This window comes from Nycticebus coucang, chromosome 19 (assembly GCF_027406575.1).
Source record: "Nycticebus coucang isolate mNycCou1 chromosome 19, mNycCou1.pri, whole genome shotgun sequence".
NCBI lineage: Eukaryota > Metazoa > Chordata > Mammalia > Primates > Lorisidae > Nycticebus > Nycticebus coucang.
In genome coordinates, this window is record NC_069798.1 from 23,749,405 (window position 1) to 23,770,882 (window position 21,478).

Below are 21,478 nucleotides of genomic sequence, written 5' to 3' on the forward strand. Positions count from 1 at the left end.
CAATCCACCCTCTCAGCCGCCGAGAGTGCAGGATTTCACTCCTGACCTCCTTCTTATGAAACTAAGATGCAGCACAAAATATGCTATTCAAAGATTATGCCTGGACTTAGCAAATAATTTGTAAATCAAGAGTAAACAGAATAGGCCCTAGCACTCTGGGAGGCCGAGGCTTGGGGACTGCTTGAGTACAGGAGTTTGAGACCAGACTGAACAAGAGGAAGATCTCATCTCTACTAAAAATAGAAAAATTAGCTAGGCATTATGGCAGGTGCCTGTAGTCCCAACTACTCAGGAGACTGAGGCAGGAGGATCGCTTGAGCCCTGGAGTTTAAGGTTGCTGTGAACTACACTAACACTACAGCACTCTAGCCTACGGCGAAAGAATGAGACTCTGTCTCAAAAAAAAAGGGTAAACAGAATAGGTAATAGACAATAAGAGTGGAAAAAGCACCAAAAGACCTCCCTCATTTAAGAAAAGTTAATTGGGATAAATACAAAATAGTAGCTGATCAAAAAAAAAAAAAAGATAATAGTCAAAGTGTAGAAAGAGATCTAGAAAGAGATAACCACCATAGGAAATACTTGTGTATAAAAGAGATTCTTTCAACTCCACTAATGTGTCTTTTTAATTACTGCACCAAGGAACACTAGCTTTAATTGACCCATCTGATGAAGAAAACATGGCACTGTTAAGTCAGGGGCTTATGAGATAAATAACTAACATCTATCACTTAAACGGAACAGATGATAGTATGCTAACTCACATTAATGGTAAAATTCAAAAGCATACTTCTGGACATTTAGCGAATACCTTATTAAAATGGATAAAATCTTTGTTTATAGTGTTCAGAGTATTTTTCTAATAGAATTTTACTAAAATGAATTCAGTACTTCATATCTCATTCCCAGTCTTTAAAGCCAACGTAAGAAATAAAGCTGAAAAGACATGCCCGATAGCAGCAGGGGAAGAAGCTTTATAAATTGTTTTCTTCTGGCATGTAAATTATCCTAACCACTTGGGATTCTTTTAAAAATCTGCCTGAAGATTTCAGTTATAGTAACACCTCCACCTGCTTTTAAAAGCAAATAGTACATCTTCCCTTGGCAGAGACCAGAGAATGCAAGTGATATAATTAGATAAAATAATGTCTCACAACTAAATCATAACTATTATTCCTATAAATTATATACCAAACTACTTTAATCAAACAGTTTTAAAAAATAAAGGCCCTCTAGGATACAGATAGCTAGACAGCGTATTTGAGAATCCTCTGGAGAAATTAAATTCCCCCATAGGAAAAAAGTGCAAGTAATAAAAACTAGGCAACCCTCAAGTCTAGTCATAGTCTTACCACCCAATAAAGAAATCCACTGATAGGCTTTTCTTGTGCCCAACATGAAAAAAAGATCAAATAAACAAAATAAAAACAACATAATGGGAGAAAAGGCACAGGATAGAAGAAAACTTGAAAACAAAAAGAAGGCAACAATAACTTATTCACATCCTCAGACATAAGATACTACAACATAAAATAAGAACTGCATGGCCCAAAAAAGGAACATCCAGATAACAAGAAAATGTCTCCAAAAAAAAAAGAGGCTGGGCTCAGTTGCTTACATCTATAATCACAACACATTGAGAGGCCAAACCAGGAGGATCATTTGAGGATGGGAGTTTGAAAACAGCCTGAACAACAAAGCAAGACCCCAAAAAACAGAAAAATCAATCAGGTATGTTGGCTCACATCTGTAGTTCCAGCTATTTGGGAGACTAAGGGTGGAGGATAACTTAAGTCCAAGACTTGGAGGTGCCAATGACACCACTGCACTCCAGCCCTGGCAAGAGAATGAGACTCTGTCTCAAAAGAGAAAAAAGACAACAAACATTAAAATATCAATAGAAGGGTCAGAAGATGAAATGAAGGATAGTCATATCCAGAAAGTAAAACAAAAAGACAGAAATGGGCAATATTAGGAAAAAAGAATATTAAAGAATCAACTCAGGAAGTTCTATATCCAACTAATACCACTAACGTATCTGAAAGAACAAAAAAAATAATGGGCAGGAGGGCGCCTGCCCCGTATAGTGAGGATGGTGGGTTCAAACCCAACCCCGGCCAAACTGCAACAACAAAAAAAAAAGCCAGGCATGTGGCAAGTGCCTGTAGTCCCAGCTACTTGGGAGGTTGAGGCAAGAGAATCACCTAAGCCCAAGAGCTGGAGGTTGCTGTGAGCTGTGATGCCACAGCACTCTACCGAGGGCAACAAAGTAAGACTCTGTCTCTAAAAAAAAAAAGAAAAGAATGGGGAAGAAATTAACAAAGAAAGAAGAAAATTAACTTCTCAGGACTAAAGAGTATAAGACTTTCATCTTTCATTTTCTTTTCTTTCTTTTTTTTTGAGACAGAGTCTCACTTTATCACCCTCGGTAGAGTGCTATGGCGTCACAGCTCACGGCAATCTCCAGCTCTTGGACTTAGGCGATTCTCCTGCCTCAGCCTCCTGAATAGCTGGGTCTACAGGTGCCAGCCACAACACCTAGCTATTTTTTGCTGCAGTTTGGCTGGGGCCGGGTTTGAACCCACCACCCTCAGCATATGGGGCTGGTGCCCTACTCACAGAGCCACAGGCAGTGCTCATAAGCAGACTTTCAAAAAGAGCTACTCAGTAAAATGAATGAAAATGGAGTTATAGCAAGTTCAATAGGAAATTTCAAAGTAGCAGGGATAAATAAAGAGCTTCTAGAAGTTGGATAGACAGGGTGATAATATATCACATTAGCTTTCAGCTTTTTAAGAGCAATATTTGAAGAAGAAAATGCATCAATTCAGAGGGAAATGATTTTTAACTAATAGCATACACAAACTATCAATCAAGTAGATAAAATAAGAGCATTTTATTTGTTTTTCATGCAGCCTTTCTCAGAAAGCTACTGGATATGTCCTTCACCAAATCAAGGAAATCCCCAGCATGACAGCTGTAGAGGAAGCCCTGGAGAATAACCAGTCCAAGTGTTTCTAGACTTTTTTGCTAATTGCTTTTCCCACTACCAAAATATTTTTAAATAATGCCACAGATATATTCAAGTTACCCAATTAACTAATGGCTATGGTGGTATAAAAACTCGGGACACTCTAATATTTGATTCACTGCTCTTCACTCTACAACACTGAAGACGGGGAAATAATAGTTCCAATTCCATTACTTGCTCAGAGAAATATTCAAATTGTTGCCTCATGTTGAAAACACATGCCAGAAACTACTCAAATATGTACTATATCTCGAAATTCATTTTTTTTGATTGATAAAGACAACCAGTAATCCAAACTTAAAATGATCCAGTTAACCCATCTTGCTGGAATTAAAATTAATAGCAAAAAATAAAAAATTATTGTACATTTAAACAAAATAATTCTATAAATATTTCTAACTATAGAAGTTAAAAAACAACTAACTTTGTGACCTAAAACATGCCCCTTCAGTTCTTTGCACATGTTTAAGAAAATCCTTAAACATGCAATTAGGAAGTATTAAAGTATTATAAAGGATATGGCCTAAAAGATTACTAGTCTACTAAAACATCATTAGATAATGTACTTTTACTCTTTCCCTCTATAAAAAAATACCCATGTCCTTCAATTAGTTAAGACTTTTTAATATTATAAAAGAGTTACACCAAATACTTTAAAGTTTTGTGTTTTTTTTTTAAAGAGATGGAGTCTTGCTCTGTCGCCCAGGCTAAAATAAGAGTGGCCCCATTATAGCTCACTGCAATCCCCAACTACTACGCTCAAGTAATCCTCCCACTGTAGCCTTCCTAGTAGCTGGGACTACAGGCATGTCTGACCATACCTGGCTGTTTTGGAGGGAGGGATTTGTAAAGATGGAGGTCTCCGTATGTTGTCCAGGCTAGTCTCAAACTCCTGGCCTCAGCTATCCTCCCACCTCAGCCTTCCAAAGTTCTGGGATTACAGGTATGAGCCACAAAGCCAGGCCTGCTAACTCACTTTACAAATTAATACATAATTTCACCTACCAATCTTATTATAAAAACATATATCATTTAACCAGATTAAGAAGCACTCATAAAATTACATATTTATAAATATTTTATAAATATTTCCTCCACTTAACACCAAGCAAGATAAAAATACAATAAACTTAATGTTTTTTAATTATATTATGTCACAAAAGAAAATATTATTTTTTACCTACTTTCTTCATTTGTTCTTTCATTCAACAAATACGTATTACTTGTATGATCTAGCTATTATTGGGTCATTAAATATGTAATGTCCAATTTCAAATCAAAAGTTTAGTTTTTGATATCTCAAACAGGAAGCAGTACAATTAGTCAAAGTAAGTGCCAAACTACTAAACAGTTTTTCTACCTTGATGGTAGCTTGTTTATGCCAGCAGCAAAGAAGCCTGGAGAGTGAGTGATGATGAAATCACAAAAGGCAATTTCCACAGCTTGTTGAGAATTAAACATTTTTCCTTGCAAGAAATAATCCAAAGCCTGGAGGAAGTGGTATCAGTAAGGAGCAAGGTCTAATGAATTCGGTGGATAACACAGTTTCCAAGTCTAGCTTCTAGCTTTAAGTTTAAGCAGCACTGTTTGTGTGGCAAGTGGTTAAGTGTACTCTTGTAAGAGGATTGGCCTATCTCTATTAACCAATCTCTTTGTGTGACATGTGTTTGAGCATATTTTTGCAAGAGGATTGGCCTGTGCCTATTGCCCAATCTCGGCTGCTTAACCACAGGTACTCTCATCATTGCATCCAATTGGCTACAATTGACAATCAATGTCAACTGACCAGGTTTCATGAAGCTGTGGTGCATAATACCAGCACTGGACCACCAAACAGACACCATTAGTTTTTATTGATGAATATTTGGTTTAGACTGTGTTTTACTGGCTCAGCGCCTGTAGCTCAAGCCGCTAAGGCGCCACATACACCAGAGCTGGCGGGTTTGAATCCAGCTTGGGCCTGCCAAACAACAGTGACAACTACAACCAAAAAATAGCCAGGTGTTGTGGTAGGTGCCTATAGTCCCAGCTACTTGGGAGGCTGAGGCAAGAGAATTGCTTAAGGCCAGGAGTTGGAGGTTGCTGTGAGCTGTGATGCCATAGTACTCTACCCAGGGCGACAGCTTGAGGCTCTGTCTCAAAAAAAAAAAAAAGAAAAGAAAAGAAAAAAAAAAAAGACAATAGACCACATCATCTTTAACCATTACGCCAAACACTTGCACTTGTCAAAAAGAATCCATTTTTCATCACACATAATAATACCATGCAACATAATAATACCATGCAGAAATGGTTTACCTTTATGTCATAACAACAAAGAAAGGCAAACTTTGAGACAATTTCTCTTCTGATGCCCATTTAATTCATACGGAACCCGCCTATCCAGCTTCTTTCTGGTTTGTTTCAAACAGTTCAATATTGCTAGAATAGCAATGTCAAACCTTGCTGCCACTTCACACATAGGCTGAGATGGTTCGTCTTCCACTACAGCTTGCAGCACATTCATTAACCACGCTAGTCTCAGGTTGCCAACATGGCTCATTTTCAAAATTAAAAATCACCAGAATAGAACTTCTTAAACCGTCAACATGGTTTGCATTCATTAGCCACATCCTATCCAAACATTTCATTGGTATTTCAAGCTGTCTGAACTCCATTGGCTCCACAATGAAATTCATATTAGAAAATAATGTGAATTTTTGACTTGTCCACAGTTTCACAAAAATTGATGTAAAAAAAAAATTTTGAAAGAAAATGTCAAGCTAAAATTTGAAAGAATGACAATGTGCCTTCATAATAGAAAAGTAAAATAAAAACAAAAATTAAAAAAAAAATGGCTCAGCACCTATAGCTCAGCAGCTAGGGCACCAGCCACATACACGGGAGCTGGCAGGTTCGAATCCAGCCAGGGCCTGCCAAACAACAACAACTATAACCAAAAAATATCTAAGTGTTGTGGCAGGCACCTGTAGCCCCAGCCACTTGGGAGGCTTAGGCAAGAGAATAACTTAAGCCCAGGAGTTTGAGGTTGCTGTGAGTTGTGACGCCATGGCATCACATAGTGAGACTGTCTCAAAAAAAAAGAAAGAAAGAAAAGTAAAATAAGAAATGTCAAAGTGAAATGTCTCAGAGATATCAACTGTCAAACTCAGTACTTAAGGTATTTGGACATTTCAAACTCAATAACCTAATACCTTAGGTACTGGAATAAAATAAAGAGCCAAAGTTCCTGGGACTATTTTTCAACATCTCATGCTCTAGAATTCCATAGCATTTAAATATTTGTTGAATGATCTCCCAAGACAAAGAATTACTTTTTTAAACCAAAAAAAATTTCATTCAGAAAATAATAAAACTTGTTACGTACCACTGATGTTAAGGTCATAATCTCCTGCCGTAATCACATTAGCTACTAATCCTTCTGCAGGCTGACTGCCAGAAACAACATCATTTAAAAGCTTCCGAATGGCTCCAGGATGAGGTGGTTGGGTGATAATGTTGCTTACTGCTATCTTCAAATTTTTAATTATGTGAAGTTGATTATTAGGATCTCTCATATGAACTTTAAAAAAAAAGAAAGGAAAAAACTTGAAATCATTCTATACAATGCATAATAACCCAAAATTATTTATTGGTTTACAAACAAAAAAGATGCTCACATCAGAAACCAGCAATTCCAAGTGGAACATTCTTCCAGAATGTTTCAAACATTCTCTCATATACCAAAAAGACTAGCCAATCTACAAACCAAAGGACTCCTCCTTCCCACACAATGCTACTGCTCACAATTTCCCTACTGTAAGTCCTTTCATTTCTCCTAAGTTTAGAGCTACCAGAAACCAATCACCATCCATACCAAATCTCTAATTCTCGTCTCACACTAAGGATGGTACACAGCAATGCGAGGTCTGTGGTTATCAATGCTAGAAACAGTAAAGGCAAAGAAAGGGGAAGTAAAGGCTGCTTGTGGACTTCCTTCTGCCTTCCCTAGTCTTCTGCTTGCATTCTCAGCCTCTGTTTCATTATCATAAATATCAATGCCTACTTTGCTGTGAGACGTTGATAGTAGGGGGTGCTGTGCACATGTGGGGGTATAGGGTATGTGGGAACTCTCTATACTTTCAATTCAATTTTGCTATGTGCCTAAAACTGGTCTTAAAAACAGTCTATTTAAACAAGCAAAAATCAATACCCAGATTTCCTCTCCCTAGTACCTCCTTCCTCCACCCTGCTATATACCTTGCTTCAGTCTATGACATTTATAACCAGTAGTTCAGAGCTTCAGGATAGGAAACAGGTTCCGAAGCGATTGTAACAAGAAGACAGTGCCCATAGTCTGCCATAGAGACAGACAAATATTATCAGACAAAATGATTAATTTCCACAGTAGTGAAAGCAGTCCATTATAATGAAGAACCCAGTTTCTGGAGTCAAGCCTTAATTTAAATCCCTTATCAATTGGCTTACTCAAACAACTTTTTTAACTTTTCTGTCTTTCAAATTCCTCATCTGTTATATGTGAATAGTAATATTTCAAAGGGTTATTTTAAGGATTTACGTGTAATAAGTACTGTTAAGTGTAAAGCCCTACACACAATGTTTGACACTAAGTGATAGAGACCATATTACCATCAGCAGGTACATTACCTATGCCAATTGCATCATGGGTCATCATACATAAATAAGAGGCAACTTTGGATAACTGGTTCTGGGTACCTACCCAGAAAAAGATGATACTTTGTTTTCAATGAAAAATGCTTTATGTCAAAATTCAGGCCTCCCTGTATTTTAAATGAAGTCACCACATAAAGACTTCCCAAATTTCTTATGCGTTCTCTCTGTTGACTCCTAAAACTTTTAATTAAAAAACCCACGTCTCAAGGGTAGGTATGGTGGCTCATGCCTGTAATCCTGGCACTCCGGGAGGCCACAGTGGGTGGACTGCCTGAGCTCAGGAATTCCAAGACCAGCCTGAGCAAAAAAAATTGCCAGGTGTTATGGTGGGTGCCTATAGTCCAGCTACAAGGGAGGCTGAAGCAAGAGGATCACTTGAGCCCAAGAGTTTGAAGTTGCTGTGAGCTATGATCCTCCGCACTTTAGCGAGGGTAGCAGAGTGAGACTGTCTCAAAAACATAAATTTAAAAAAGAAAAAAGAAAAACTCAAGTCTCAAAAATATTTTTATTTATTTATTTTTTTTTTTTTGTAGAGACAGAGTCTCACTTTATGGCCCTCGGTAGAGTGCCGTGGCCTCACACAGCTCACAGCAACCTCCAACTCCTGGGCTTAAGCGATTCTCTTGCCTCAGCCTCCCGAGCAGCTGGGACTACAGGCGCGCGCCACAACGCCCGGCTATTTTTTGGTGCAGTTTGGCCGGGGCCGGGTTTGAACCCGCCACCCTCGGCATATGAGGCCGGCGCCTTACCAACTGAGCCACAGGCGCCGCCCTCAAAAATATTTTTAAAATAACTATGTAATACTTGTAAATATAAAACATATGCACAGAAACATGCAAATTCTATCATAGTGGCTGTCTACATGAAGGCAGGAAGGAAAAGAGACTAAGGAAATGTAAAAAGGGAACATCAACAATATCTATGTTAAGTTTGTGGTAGTGAGGGACTACATTCACGCTTTCTCCTGATAAAGAACAAAAATAAAAAGCAAATAAGACAAGGGGTTAACAATTATTAATTCTGGGTAATAGCCAGATTTTTTGTATTGTCTGCATTCTTCTATAATTATTGTTTTCTAATGTAAATAAACACAAACACACCTCTCTCCATAGTTAAACTTCCCAGTTGGTCTGTTTACATAACAGAGAAACAAACAAAAAGACAATATTATGGTACATTTTGTTATTTTTAAGAACATACTGCACAAGTATTTTCCTTAAAATTAGTAGTAACTATCAAATAAGAAAAGTAGATGCGTATGTATTAAACCTCCCTTTGGTGTGTTTTTCTTTTTTTTTTGAGACAGAGTCTATCACCCTCGGTAGAGTGCCATGGCATCACAGCTCACAGCAACCTCCAACTCCTGGGCTTAGGCAATTCTCTTGCCTTAGCCTCCTGAGTATCTGGGACTACAGGCGCCCACCAGAATACCTGGCTATTTTTGTTGTTGTTGCAGTTTGGCTGGGGCCGGGTTCAAACCCTCCACCCTCAGTATATGCAACCGGCACCCTACCCACTGAGCCACAGGCACTGAGCTCTCCCTTTGGTGTAATGACTTTTGGATATTCTCCCTCTCTCTCTCTTTTTTTTTTTTTCTGAGACAAGAGTCTCACTCTGTCACCCTGGGTCGAGTGCCAAGGCATTATCATAGCACACAATAACCTCAAACTCCTGTGTTCAAGCCATCCTCATGCCTCAGACTCTCATGTAGCTGGGACTACAGGTCCCCTCCACAACACCTTGCTAGTTTTTCTATTTTTAGTAGAGACAGGGTCGGTCTCTTGCTCAGGCTGGTCTCGGAATTCCTGAGCTCAAGCAATCTACCTGCCTAGGCCTCCCAGAGTGCTAGGATTACAGGTGTGAGCCACCATTCCCAGTTAACTTATAGATGTTCTTAACTGTTTGTTTTTTTTTTTTTTGTAGAGACAGAGTCTCACTGTACCGCTCTCGGGTAGAGTGCCGTGGCGTCACACAGCTCACAGCAACCTCTAACTCTTGGGCTTACGCGATTCTCTTGCCTCAGTCTCCCGAGCAGTTGGGACTACAAGCGCCGGCCACAATGCCCAGCTATTTTTTTTGTTGCAGTTTGGCCGAGGCTGGGTTTGAACCCGCCACCCTCGGCATATGGGGCCGGCGCCCTACTCACTGAGCCACAGGTGCCACCCGATGTTCTTAACTGTTAATACAAAATATTCTAGTTTTGCCCTATATTCAGGGTGAGTTTATCAGTTATTAGGCAATCCTGATAAATTCAGAAATGAGTTACTGAGTGTGGCAGCCAGCCTCTGAAATGGTCCCCAACAACCCTTATTTCCTGGTATTCACACTTAAGAGTGTGAATATTTTTCCGAGAGCATCTAATACATCTAGTGCTCTATGAAATGTATTTTGAAAATAATAGTATAGTTCATGATTGTACCCAGCATACTATATTTAACTGGTATAAAGAAAATCACAAGGGCTAGGCACCATGGCTCACACATGTAATCCTAGCACTCTGGAAGGCCAAAGCAGGTGCATTACTTGAACTCACCAGTTCAAGACCAGCCTTAGTAGAGCTGATGTCTCACTCTTGCTCAAGCTGGTCTTACACTCCTAAGCTCAGGCAGTTCTTACCCCTCTGTCTCCTAGAGTGTTAGAATGACAGGTGTGAGCCACCATGCCCAGCTTGAGGTGTTTTTGTTTTGTTTTGTTTGAGACAGAGTCTTAACTTTGTCAGCCTGGGTAGAGTGCCATTGTGTCATAGCTCACAGTAACCTCAAACTCTTGGGCTCAAGTGATCCTCTTGCCTCAGCCTCCCAAGTAGCCAGGACTACAGGCACACATCATTATGTTCAGCTCTTTTTAGAGACCGAGTCTTGCTCTTGCTCAGGCTGGTCTCAAACTTTGTGAGCTCAGGCTATTCACCTGCCTCAGCCTCCTAGAAAGCTAGGCATGAGCCAACAGGCCTGGCCCTATAATAACCATTTTATTTGAAGTTGATTTTATTTTAGAGAGAGGGAAGAAAATGTGGTGAAGATATGAGAAAGACAGAAGAGAGGAGAAAGTGAGAGAAGGGAAGATGGGGAAGGGAGAGATAAATCTATAATAACCATTTTAAATGTAATGTCGTAAATACTATTCAAGTTTTAAAAATGTATCTAAGGGACCAGGCACAGTGGCTCATGACTGTAATCCTAGCACTGTCAGAGACTGCAGTGGGAGGATCCCTTAAGCTTAGGAGTTGAGACGAGCTTGAGCAAGAACAAGATTCCATCTCTACAAAAAATGGAAAAATCGAGCTCGGCGCCTGTAACTCAGCAGCTAGGGCACCAGCCACATACACAGGAGCTGGAGAGTTCAAACCCATTCCAGGCTTGCCAAACAACAATGACAACTACAACCAAAAAATAGCCCTGTGTTGTGGTAGGCACCTGTAGTCATAGCTACTAGGGAGGCTGAGGCAAGAGAATCGCTTAAGCCCAAGAGTTTAAGGTTGCTATGAGCTGTGATGCCACAGCACTCTACCAAGGGCAACATAGTGGGACTCTGTCTAAATAAATAAATAAATAAAATGGAAAAATCAGCCAGGCGTTGTAGGTGGCACCTGTAGCTCTGGTAAGGCAGGAGAATAGGTTGAACTCAGGAGTTTGAGGCTGCTATGAGTTAAGCTGATGCCACTGCACTCTAGCCTGGGCAACAAAGTCTCTGTCTCAAAAAAAAAGGCTCTTTACTGCCTAATACATCAAGGCCCTCCACATGAATAGTACCCACATTTGTTCTGCCATCCATCCCTCTCTTTAATATAGCTCTCACCGTATGTTTTTCTACCGAAACCTACAAATAAGTCTCCTGAAAATACTTGGCACTATACTTAGATACCATTTGATTATCTCAGTAGTCAAGGTAAATTTTTACCGTAAAATATAGCATACTTGCAGGTGAAAAATAGAGTCCAGTCATTTTTTAACATTCCTTTTTCCTAAGGAAATTTTAGCTTGATTCAGTTAATCATATTCTTAAATTACATTGCCCGAAGTGATACACTCATGCCTCACTGCCTAAAGAAAAGCTATCTTTGTAAAGAACCTCAAAATATATTTACCAGCAAAAAACTAATTCAAGTGAGCTATGATCATGCCACTTCACTTCACCCTAGGCAACAGAGCAAGACCTTGCCCCCCACCAAAAAGAATAATAATGCTAATACCCAATACCTGCTTGCATACATTCATTCATTCACTTACCTATTTTTAGAGACAGGGTCACTCACGGTATGTGGCCCAGAGTGAAGTACAATGGTACAATCCCAGCTGGGTGATCCTCCCTCCCCTTCTCAAGAGCTGAGACAACAGGCACACATTACCATGCTGGGCTAAATTTTTCTATTTTTTTTTGTAGAGATGGGAGTTTGCTATCTTATCCAGGGTGGTCTCAAACTCCTGGCCTTAAGTGATCCTCCCACCTCAGCCTCCCAAACTGCTGGGATTACAGGTATATCTCAGCCTAGCACTTCTCTTTCAGTCCTCATTAATTCCTACCTATGTTATTATAGCCATTTTGAATTTAAGGACATTGAGGCATATAAAAGTTAACTTGGTCAGGGCAGGTGGCTCAGGCCTGTCATGATAGCACTCTGGGAGGCCAAGTGGGGGGGGGGTGCATTTCTAAAACTGAGGCGTTCAAGACTAGCCTGAGTAAGATCAAGACCCCATCTCTACTAAAAATAAAAAAATTAGCCACGCACAGTGTACACGACTATAGTCCTAGCTACTCAGGAGGCTGAGGCAAGAAGATTGCTCAAGCCTAACAGTTTGAAGTTGTTATGAGCTACAATAACGCCACAGCACTCTACCGAGGGTGACAGAGTAAGACTTGTCTCAAAGATAAAAAGAAATGTTAACTTGTCCCCAGTCTTACATCAGGGTAAGATTTAAAATAAAACAGGTAATATGACTCAAAATAATTGTGTTCTTAATCTCCTGGCAATGTTTAGAATTACTTATTTACAAAGAAATACAATGTAAATCATGTGTAATTAAAAAGTTTAATCACATTTTAAAAAGTAAAGAGAAACAAGTGAAATGTTTAATATTATTTAAGCCAATATTTCCAAAATATCACCATTTCAACATGTAATCAATATAAAAAAAATCAGTCATATTTTACATCCTTTTTATTGCTAAGTCTTTGAAATTTGAGTGCCTTTTACACTTACATCTCAATTTAGACTAGAAACATTTCAACTGCTCAAAAATTGGTTACAAGCAATTAGAAGGGTATAGGCAAAAGGTATAAATTATGATTGAGTGGTTAGGGAACAGTCAGGAAAACTAGCCCTACTGGGGTGTGGAACAGTAATGCCTGGTGGATAAAGGAGGACCTTCAAGTCTAGGAAGGGGACTTTGAATTTCATATCTAATGGTAAAGGTGAGGTAGTCAGATTCCTGAGCAATACGAAATTCTGGAAGATTAAGGAGTTGTGTGATTTATAAGGATACACAGGAGTTGATGTAAACTTTAAAGTTTAAGGTGATTAATACACGGACTAGGATGGTAGCATTAGAAATTTGGCCACCATGCCTGGTCCATTAATCTTTATTAACAAAGAAGGAAAGAACACATACATCAAAGTCAAACTGGCTCTTAAGTGTTTCGTTGTTCTAGGCTGTCATAGCTCACAGCAGCCTCTAACTCTTGGGCTCAAGCAACTCTCTTGCCTCAGCCTCCCAAGTAGCTGGGACTACAGGTGTCCGCCACAACACACGCTATTTTTTTTAGAGACAAGGTCTTACTCTGGCTCAGGCTGTTCTCAACCCATCAGCTCAGGCAATCCACCCACCTCCGCTTCCCAGAGTGCTAGGATTACAGGCGTAAGCCACCCCACCCTGCTGTTTTTTTTTTTTTTTTTGTAGAGACAGAGTCTCACTTTATGGCCCTCGGTAGAGTGCCGTGGCCTCACACAGCTCACAGCAACCTCCAACTCATGGGCTTAAGCGATTCTCTTGCCTCAGCCTCCCAAGTAGCTGGGACTACAGGCGCCCACCACAACGCCTGGCTATTTTTTGGGTTTTTTGCAGTTTGGCCGGGGCCAGTTTGAACCCGCCACCCTCAGTATATGGGGCCAGCGCCTTACCGACTGAGCCACAGGCGCTGCTGTTTTTAATTGTTTGTTTGTTTGTTTTTTAAGAATTTAAGAATGTAGGCCAAAGGCTGTGATGACTGGCAGAGGGGTACCAAACAAGAAAAAAATGTAGACAAGGTGTGGTGGCTCACATCTGTAATCTCAACAACTGGGCCAGAAGATCATTTGAGTCCAGGAGTTCAAGACAAGCCTAGAGAACCTATCAAGACTCTACAAAAGAAATTAAAAATTGGTTCAGCACCTGTAGCACAGTGGTTACAGTGCCAGCACCGAGGCTGGCAGGTTCAAACTCAGCCCCGGCCAGCTAAACAATCACAACTGCAACCTAAAAAAAGACAGGCGTTGTGGTGGGCACCTATAGTCCCAGCTACTTGGGAGGCTGAGGCAAGAGAATCGCTTAAGAAGTCCAAGAGTTTGAGGTTCCTGTGAGCTATGACGCCATGGCACTCTACACAGGACAACTAGAGACTCTGTATCAAAAAAAAAAAAAAAAAAATTTAAACTTAACAGGGCGTGATATGGTGTGCCTACAGACCTAGCTATTCAGAGGCTTTTTGAGGTTATAGTAAGCTATGATCAGGCTACTTCACTCCACCCTGCGTGACAGGGATCCTGTCTCTAAAAAGAAAAAGAATACAGGGCACTTTCTCTTTTTGTTGCCTTGTACAACACTGGAGCTGAAACTGATGGCTAAGGTGGAAGCTGAAAGGCTAAGGCTAAACTTCACTTTAAATACAAAAGCAAACTTGTAATGGAGACACACTCCCAAAGAACACCTGTGGCATATAAAATCATGAATTTGTGGTACAGTACTGTTTTGTGGAGAAGTCATCATAACCAAATAAACATCATAGTTATCTGCTTGATACAGGTTTATAATAGAACCCTTCATTTTGCACAGATCTTAATCAAAAACTTTACTTGTACTTTGCTGTGTTTGCAAGGTATTGACCAAACCACACCTGAAGTTATATTATTTATTTCGTAAGTAATATAAAGCTTATTTTTCCCTAATAAAAAATTCGAAGCTAGAGAAAACAGGTGCCTAATATGACACATTTGTCTGAATAAACCTCTTGAGCAACCAAATTTTAAAACTTTTCCATCCCTATAAATCTAAATAACTCCAAATATCTAGATTATGCAAAATATTGCATACCTAAGAAAAAGTAAAATAGATAAACAGAAGTTTAGACAGAGATAAGCCTCAACGCCAGAAGAATGTAACATTTAACACAACTTTGAAATTTCGGTGTAACACCTCAGGGAAGATAACCCGGTGGGTCAGAGAGACAGCACCTCCCTACCTATCAGCTCTACAACTACCTAGTTCCTTCCCTGTAGCAGCTGACAACAGTCTCTACGCCCTTCTTCGGGGCTCGCAGTTTTCCTTACACCAATTACTAAACAATCAGGCTTGTCCGAGGACGCAAGCAAGCACCTGAAGAAACTGGAGGTTAAGTAAGACCGATCCATCTCGACGACCCTATTCCGGGGCCCTCCTCCAGACGCCACCTGAGGGCCACACTCCTAGTCGCCACGCTACCGGCTCCGGGACGTAAACAGCGTCCTTCTCTCCCCTTTCCTCCCGCAACTTCCTTCACCCGGCCGCTGCTTTGCAGGAGCTCAGTGAAAAAGACAAGACATCACGTACCCTCGGAAGTGAGACGAGAGAAAGGCTTAAGCAGCTCCGCGAAGCTGAGGTGATTGAGACGGGTGAGCCGCTCGGCTTCGTCGCTGCACAGCGCGGCGACACAGGGGACGAAGGAGTCTGGGATTAGCTCCTGTACTGATTGTACACACTGGGCCATCGCCGTGGCAGAGACAGCGGCGGCGTCCGCCCTCCGGCCCACCTTCAGAGCTGATTCTGCCGCTGCAGCAGCTACCGCCGCCGCCCGCCGGCCTAGCCCGGCCGGGCGGGGCCCCGCACTAGAGCCTAGAGACGATTAGAAGGAACCGACGCCGCCGCCTCAGCTCGCAGGGCACACACCACTGACCCCCTCCCTGTCACTGCAGCTCCTCAGCGCTCGCCCCCGCGTCCTCGCATTCCACCCTGATAGTTGGAGACGGCGACAATCGCCCCTCAGCCCTTTGGACAGCAAACCCTTGGTCACTGCTTGACCGGAACCGCCATGTTGAGGCCGAACTCTGACCGACCGGCAGTACTACTCCCAGCAGCCCCTGCGCGCGTCCCTCACGTGACCGTGTTAAAGTAGGCGGTAGGCCCGGGGAGGCGAGCTGAGGAAGGGGAAGTGAAGAGTGACGGAAGCCGGTTTGGAAGCTGGAGTCGGAGGCGGTGTGCGAATGCTCCCCTGCTGGGCGGGGCGGGGCCACAGGGGCTGTGGGCGGAACTGCCGGGCGGGCCCAGTTCTCACGGTCCTGCGTGGCAGAGCCGAGACAGTTGCGACTGCGGGCAGACTGGACTGGAGGTAGATGTTGTCATAGTGACAGAGGCGTCCGCTCGCTTTCCACGAAGGCCAGGGCTGTTTGGCTTCCCAAAGGCTCTCATTAGCTGCAGTGGGTGACTGATGTGGCTGCTCGCGCTGCTTCCTGCCCAGCTGCTCCGCTTTTCCCAAGCTCGCTGGTGAGTGGCAAGAGGCTCACGGAAGGTGTGTTGCCCGCCAGGTGCTTGGGGGTTTCGCTGAGGTTGACCTGAACAGACCCTGTATCCTTTGAACATACCATGCTTTTAGAAATGGACTGCCACTTGTGTGGACTCAACCAGTGAACAGAATAGAATGTATGCTGTTGTGGCCACTGCAACTAAGACGAATGTGGGAGGAAACTCCTGCGCTGCTGCGTTTTTGTTAGTCGCAAGGAAAGGGTGCGCCTGCAGACGTCCGTGTTGTTCGTTTGCAGCCTCTTCCTTTTTACACTCTGCTAGGATGTTTACGTCGTGTGGAGGTACACGAAGCCAGTATTTATGTACTGTGTGGAGTTCTGAACTGGCTTCCAGTCCTAGTTTTTATTTTTATAGATTGTTCCTATAAATAAGTAGAAGTGAATGAAAAGAATTTCACTATTGGTCGGCGCTGTGGCTCAAGCCTGTAATCCTACAACTCTGGGAGGCTGAGTAGGGCAGATCCCTTGAGCTCAGGAGGTTTGAGACCAGCCTGAGCAAAAGACGGCAAAATTATCCTGTGTGTTGACTGGCGTCACTGGTCCCAGCTGCGTGGGAGGCTGAGGCAGGAAGATGTCTTGAACCCAAGAGTATGAGATTGCGATGAACTAGGCTGACACTACCGCACTAACCTAGGGCGACAGAGTGAAGCGATGTCTCAAAAAAAAAAAAAAAAGGAATTTTACTATTGTGTCGCTCAGTTGCTTGAATTCCTTCTTAATTAAGCCAGAAGTACGAAGTATAAGGCGAGGAAAAATCACCACTTTTTAAAAGTTTCTTTATCTGCCAATTTGCCTTAAAAAAAAAAAAAAAAAAAAAAGACGGGACCTCCACATGTTGCCCAGGTGGGTTTTAAATCCCTACCTCAAGCAATCCTCCCAAGTTGGCTTCTTAAAGTGGTGAAATTACAGAGATGAGCGACCATACCCAGTGAAAAATGCACTACTCTTATCATGATTTTATGGTGCCTTAAAGGGTGTTTCCCTAACATCACTGTCTCAAAATGTACAGTGTTTTTGCACCCTGAGATTTTTACAATAAGAATTTATGACAGGTGAGAGGTATGCCTCTCTCATGTAGATTAGGAAATAGGAAAGGACAATAGGATACAATGATACGATGCCTTGGCCGCAGAGTAAGTTAAAAAGATAGAATGTGCAAGTTAAGGATCTGGAAATTCATTTTCTGAAAGTTTTCTGTGCCTAAGCACATCTTAGAAATTATTCTTCCCAGAGGTACACATAATCCCCTTTTGAATGCTTTTGATCTTAATCCTTTACCCTTTATAATGTGAGATACTCTTGTAACTGAGTGTGACTCAAGTTAATAAGATACATTTCTTTTGTAACAGTACTCCTAAATGCAAACACTCTACTTTTATCTGATATGCGACTAAAAATAAAAGTTTAAAAGGAAATTTATTTTGGTTGAAAGTAAAACTAGCTGTATTAGATTCTTTGAGAGGAATTTTCAAGGGTAAATTAGCCTGAATGGATTTTTTGAGATATAATTCACATACCATAAAATTCATCATTTAAATAAGTGTACAATTCAGTGGGTTTTAGTATATTCAGAAAGTTATGCAACCTTTATTACTCCAACCTAATTCCAGAATATTTTCATCACCCCCAGAACAATCCTGTTACCTACTTGCAGTTACTCCCCACCCTGCCTTGCTCTCCAACTCCTTGTAAATCACTAAGCTTCTGTCTGTATATGTTTACCTATTCAGGACATTTTATATAAATGGAATATATAATATGTGGCCTTTGTGTCTGACTTCTTTCACTTAGAAAAATGTTTTCAAGGTTCATTCATACTGTAATATGAATCAGCATTTCATTCCTTTTTGTGGCAGAGTCCAAATAGGTTTTGTTTTATGCATTGATTTTGCATAAAACAGTCTAACAGCAATCTAACACCACATCCATGCCATATTTCCAGTGAGTAACTTCATTGTAAAAATCTATTTCTTTCCTGATGTATCATTTCCTAGTATGTCTTCTTTCTTTTGACAAGGTACTATTTGGACTGTGGAAACCCCTTAAAGGAGATATTAACTGTGACCATAGTAGCACACTTTTACTCAGGATTCTTTCAATGTGAAAACAAAATAGAAATTAAAGGTATGTTAGCCTCAGCAAAGATGGGAATTTTTTTTTTTTTCTGAATACAGGGAACTTTATTGATGTTACATGACAAGGTGGGGCTCCATAGCCCCTTCCCATTCTTCAGGGCGTCTGATGTGGAAACTGTGGAAGGGAGATTCTCAGTGAGGTGGGGGACTGAGTAGGCAGGGGCACCCCAGCAGCTGACAGCCTCTTAACCTCCTCTCATGGGGCTGGTGGTCCAGGTGCTCTTATTCCTCGGAGGCCATGTGGGCCATAAGTTCCACCACCCTGTTGCTATAGCCAAATTCATTGTCATACTAGGCAATGAGTTTGACAAAGTGGTCCTTGAGGGCAATGCCAGACCCAGCATCAAAGGTGGAAGAATGGGTGTCACTGTTGAAGTCAGAGGAGACAGGATGCCCCTGGCGGGGCTGGGGGGGTGGGGGGGCTGTGATGTGCCTGCTTCACCACCTTATTGATGTCATCATATTTGGCAGCCTTCTCCAGATGGCAGATGAGATCCATGACCAACACATTGGCAGTGGAGACACGGAAGGCCATGCCAGTGAGCTTCCTATTCAGCTCAGGGATGACTTGCCCACAGCCTTGGCTGCACCAGTTGAGGTGGGGATAATGTGCTAGAGAGCCCCGTGGCCAACATGCCATCCACAGTCTTCTGAATGCCAGTGATGGCATGGACTGTGGTCATGGATGACCTTGGCCAAGAGGGCTAAACAGTTGGTGGTGCAGGAGGCGTTGCTGACAATGCTGAGGCTATTTTTGTACTTCTCGTGGTTGATACGCATCACAAACATGGGGGGCATCAGCAAAAGGGGCAGAGATGATGACCCCTTTTGACAGTCCCATGTAGGTGAGCTCTAGCCTTCTCCTTGGTGGTGAAGATGCCAGTGGACTCCACAACATAGTCAGTGCCTGCCTTGCCCCATTTGATTTCAGAGGGATCTTGCTCCTGGAAAATGGTTATGGGATTTCCATTGATGACAAGCTTCCCATTTTCACCCTTGACAGTGCCATGGAATTTGTCATGGGTGGAATCATGCTGGAACATGTAGACCATGTAGTTGAGGTCAATGAAGAGGTCATTGATGGTGACAATATCCACTTTCCCAGAGTTAAAAGCAGCCCTGGTGACCAGGCGCCCAATATGACCAAAGCCGTTTATTCCAACTTTCACTTTCACCTTCACCATGGTGCCTTAGGGATGTGGCTATCTGACAAACAGGAGGACCAAAGAGCCCAAAGACAGGAATTTAATGGCTCATATAACTGCAAGTAAAGGTGGGCTACAGCTCACAGGAAAAAGGGAAGAGCTGCAAGAATAAGGGACTTGGGGATCAAAACCCAGTATTCGTGACTAGCAGGAGGTTTTCCTTCTGTCTCTCATCTCTAATTCTGTCTAATTGGCTTCATTCTTCAAGAAGCTTCTCTCCACATGGTAAGATCTGCACAATTTCCAACCATTTTTTTCAACTTGAACGATTGATATATCAATCCCAGGGAATGCCTCTGATTTACACTATTGTATCACATCGTACCAATCAGTTTCTAAGGGGATGGGCAATATTACTGTCCAGGCATGAATTGTAAGTATTTATACTCCTTTAGGGAGGTAGATTGTATCTAGAAAAATGGGGATGGGGAAGTTTATTGGCCAAATAAAAACAATACCCATCATACACCACAAACTAGCTATCAACTTCTCGGTATCTATACATACCCTTCTTCACAGATTCAAAGAATGCCACTACCCTGTAATTATCTCCTGTAAACTGAAATAGGCTCATCTTCTACCCCAAAACGAGCAAAAATCACATACAGTCACAACACCTAGTTCCAAACTGGGATTTCTGGATGATGCATGCTCTTTTTGGTCAGGTGTTCATGGTCTTATTAGCAATGGCTAAATTTTAAATGAAACAACCACAATTGAAAGTGGAGAGATATAGGAAAATCTCCATCCTCTATACCATTTTTTTTTTTTTGAGACAATGTCTTCTTCTCTGGATAGAGTGCAGTGAAAGCCTCATAGTTCATTGCAACCTGAAACTCCTGGGCTCCAGCAATCCTCCTGCTTCAGCCTCCCAAGTAGCTGTGACTATAGGCATATACCACCACACCTGGTTAATGTGGGTTGTTTTTTTTGCAGCTTTTGGCCGGGGCCGGGTTTGAACCTGCCACCTCTGGTATATGGGGCTGGCGTACCACTCCTTAAGACATAGGTGCCGCCCTAATGTTTTTATTATTATAGACAAGGTTTCACTCTTGCTCGTGCTAGTCTTGAACTCCTGGCCTCAAGTAATCCTTCTACCGGGCAGCGTCTGTGGCTCAGTGAGTAGGGCGCCGGCCCCATATGCCAAGGGTGGCAGGTTCAAACCCAGCCCCGGCCAAACTGCAACAACAACCAAAAAAATAGCCGGGCGTTGTGGCTAGTGCCTGTAGTCCCAGCTGCTCGAGAGGCTGAGGCAAGAGAATCACGTAAGCCCAAGAGTAGAGGTTGCTGTGAGCCGTGTGACGCCATGGCACTCTACCCGAGGGCGGTACAGTGAGACTCTGTCTCTACAAAAAAAAAAAAGTAATCCTTCTACCTCTTCCTCCCAAAGTGCTAGGATTACAGCTGTGAGCCACTGTGCCCTGCCTCAGTCCCATTTTTTAAAGGAAAGACCATTTACGATGGTCACTGGACATAAACAGCAAAAACGCACTTTCTAGTCAGTGGAACAAATCTTATGTTCAGTGTAACTGATATGTAGATTCAGGAAAAAAAGATGTCTCTTTTTAAAATTTTTTATAACAGGTGGTGCCGATAGCTCAGTGAGTAGGGCACCGGCCACATAGATCAAGGCAAGCGCGTTCAAGCCTGGCCCTGCTAAACAATGGCAATTGCAACCAAAAAATAG

The 21,478-nt window shown here is 42.0% G+C and overlaps 1 protein-coding gene across 3 annotated transcripts in view; it reads right to left on the reverse strand.

Moving 5' to 3' along the window:
• The window catches only part of TRAPPC8 (trafficking protein particle complex subunit 8), a 91,106-nt gene extending 75,106 nt beyond the window's left edge, over positions 1 to 16,000 (reverse strand). Inside the window, exons 1-2 of one of the 3 annotated variants that reach the window (XM_053571124.1) lie at positions 15,484 to 16,000; positions 6,399 to 6,593 (exon numbers count right to left, since the gene is read on the reverse strand). In XM_053571124.1, coding sequence (XP_053427099.1) covers positions 6,399 to 6,593; positions 15,484 to 15,640 — 352 coding nt within the window. In that variant the 5' untranslated portion in view covers positions 15,641 to 16,000. The remainder of the gene's footprint in view (positions 1 to 6,398; positions 6,594 to 15,483) is intronic. The other 2 variants (XM_053571123.1, XM_053571125.1) reach the window with 2 other exon arrangements.
• Positions 16,001 to 21,478: the final 5,478 nt, after the last annotated feature.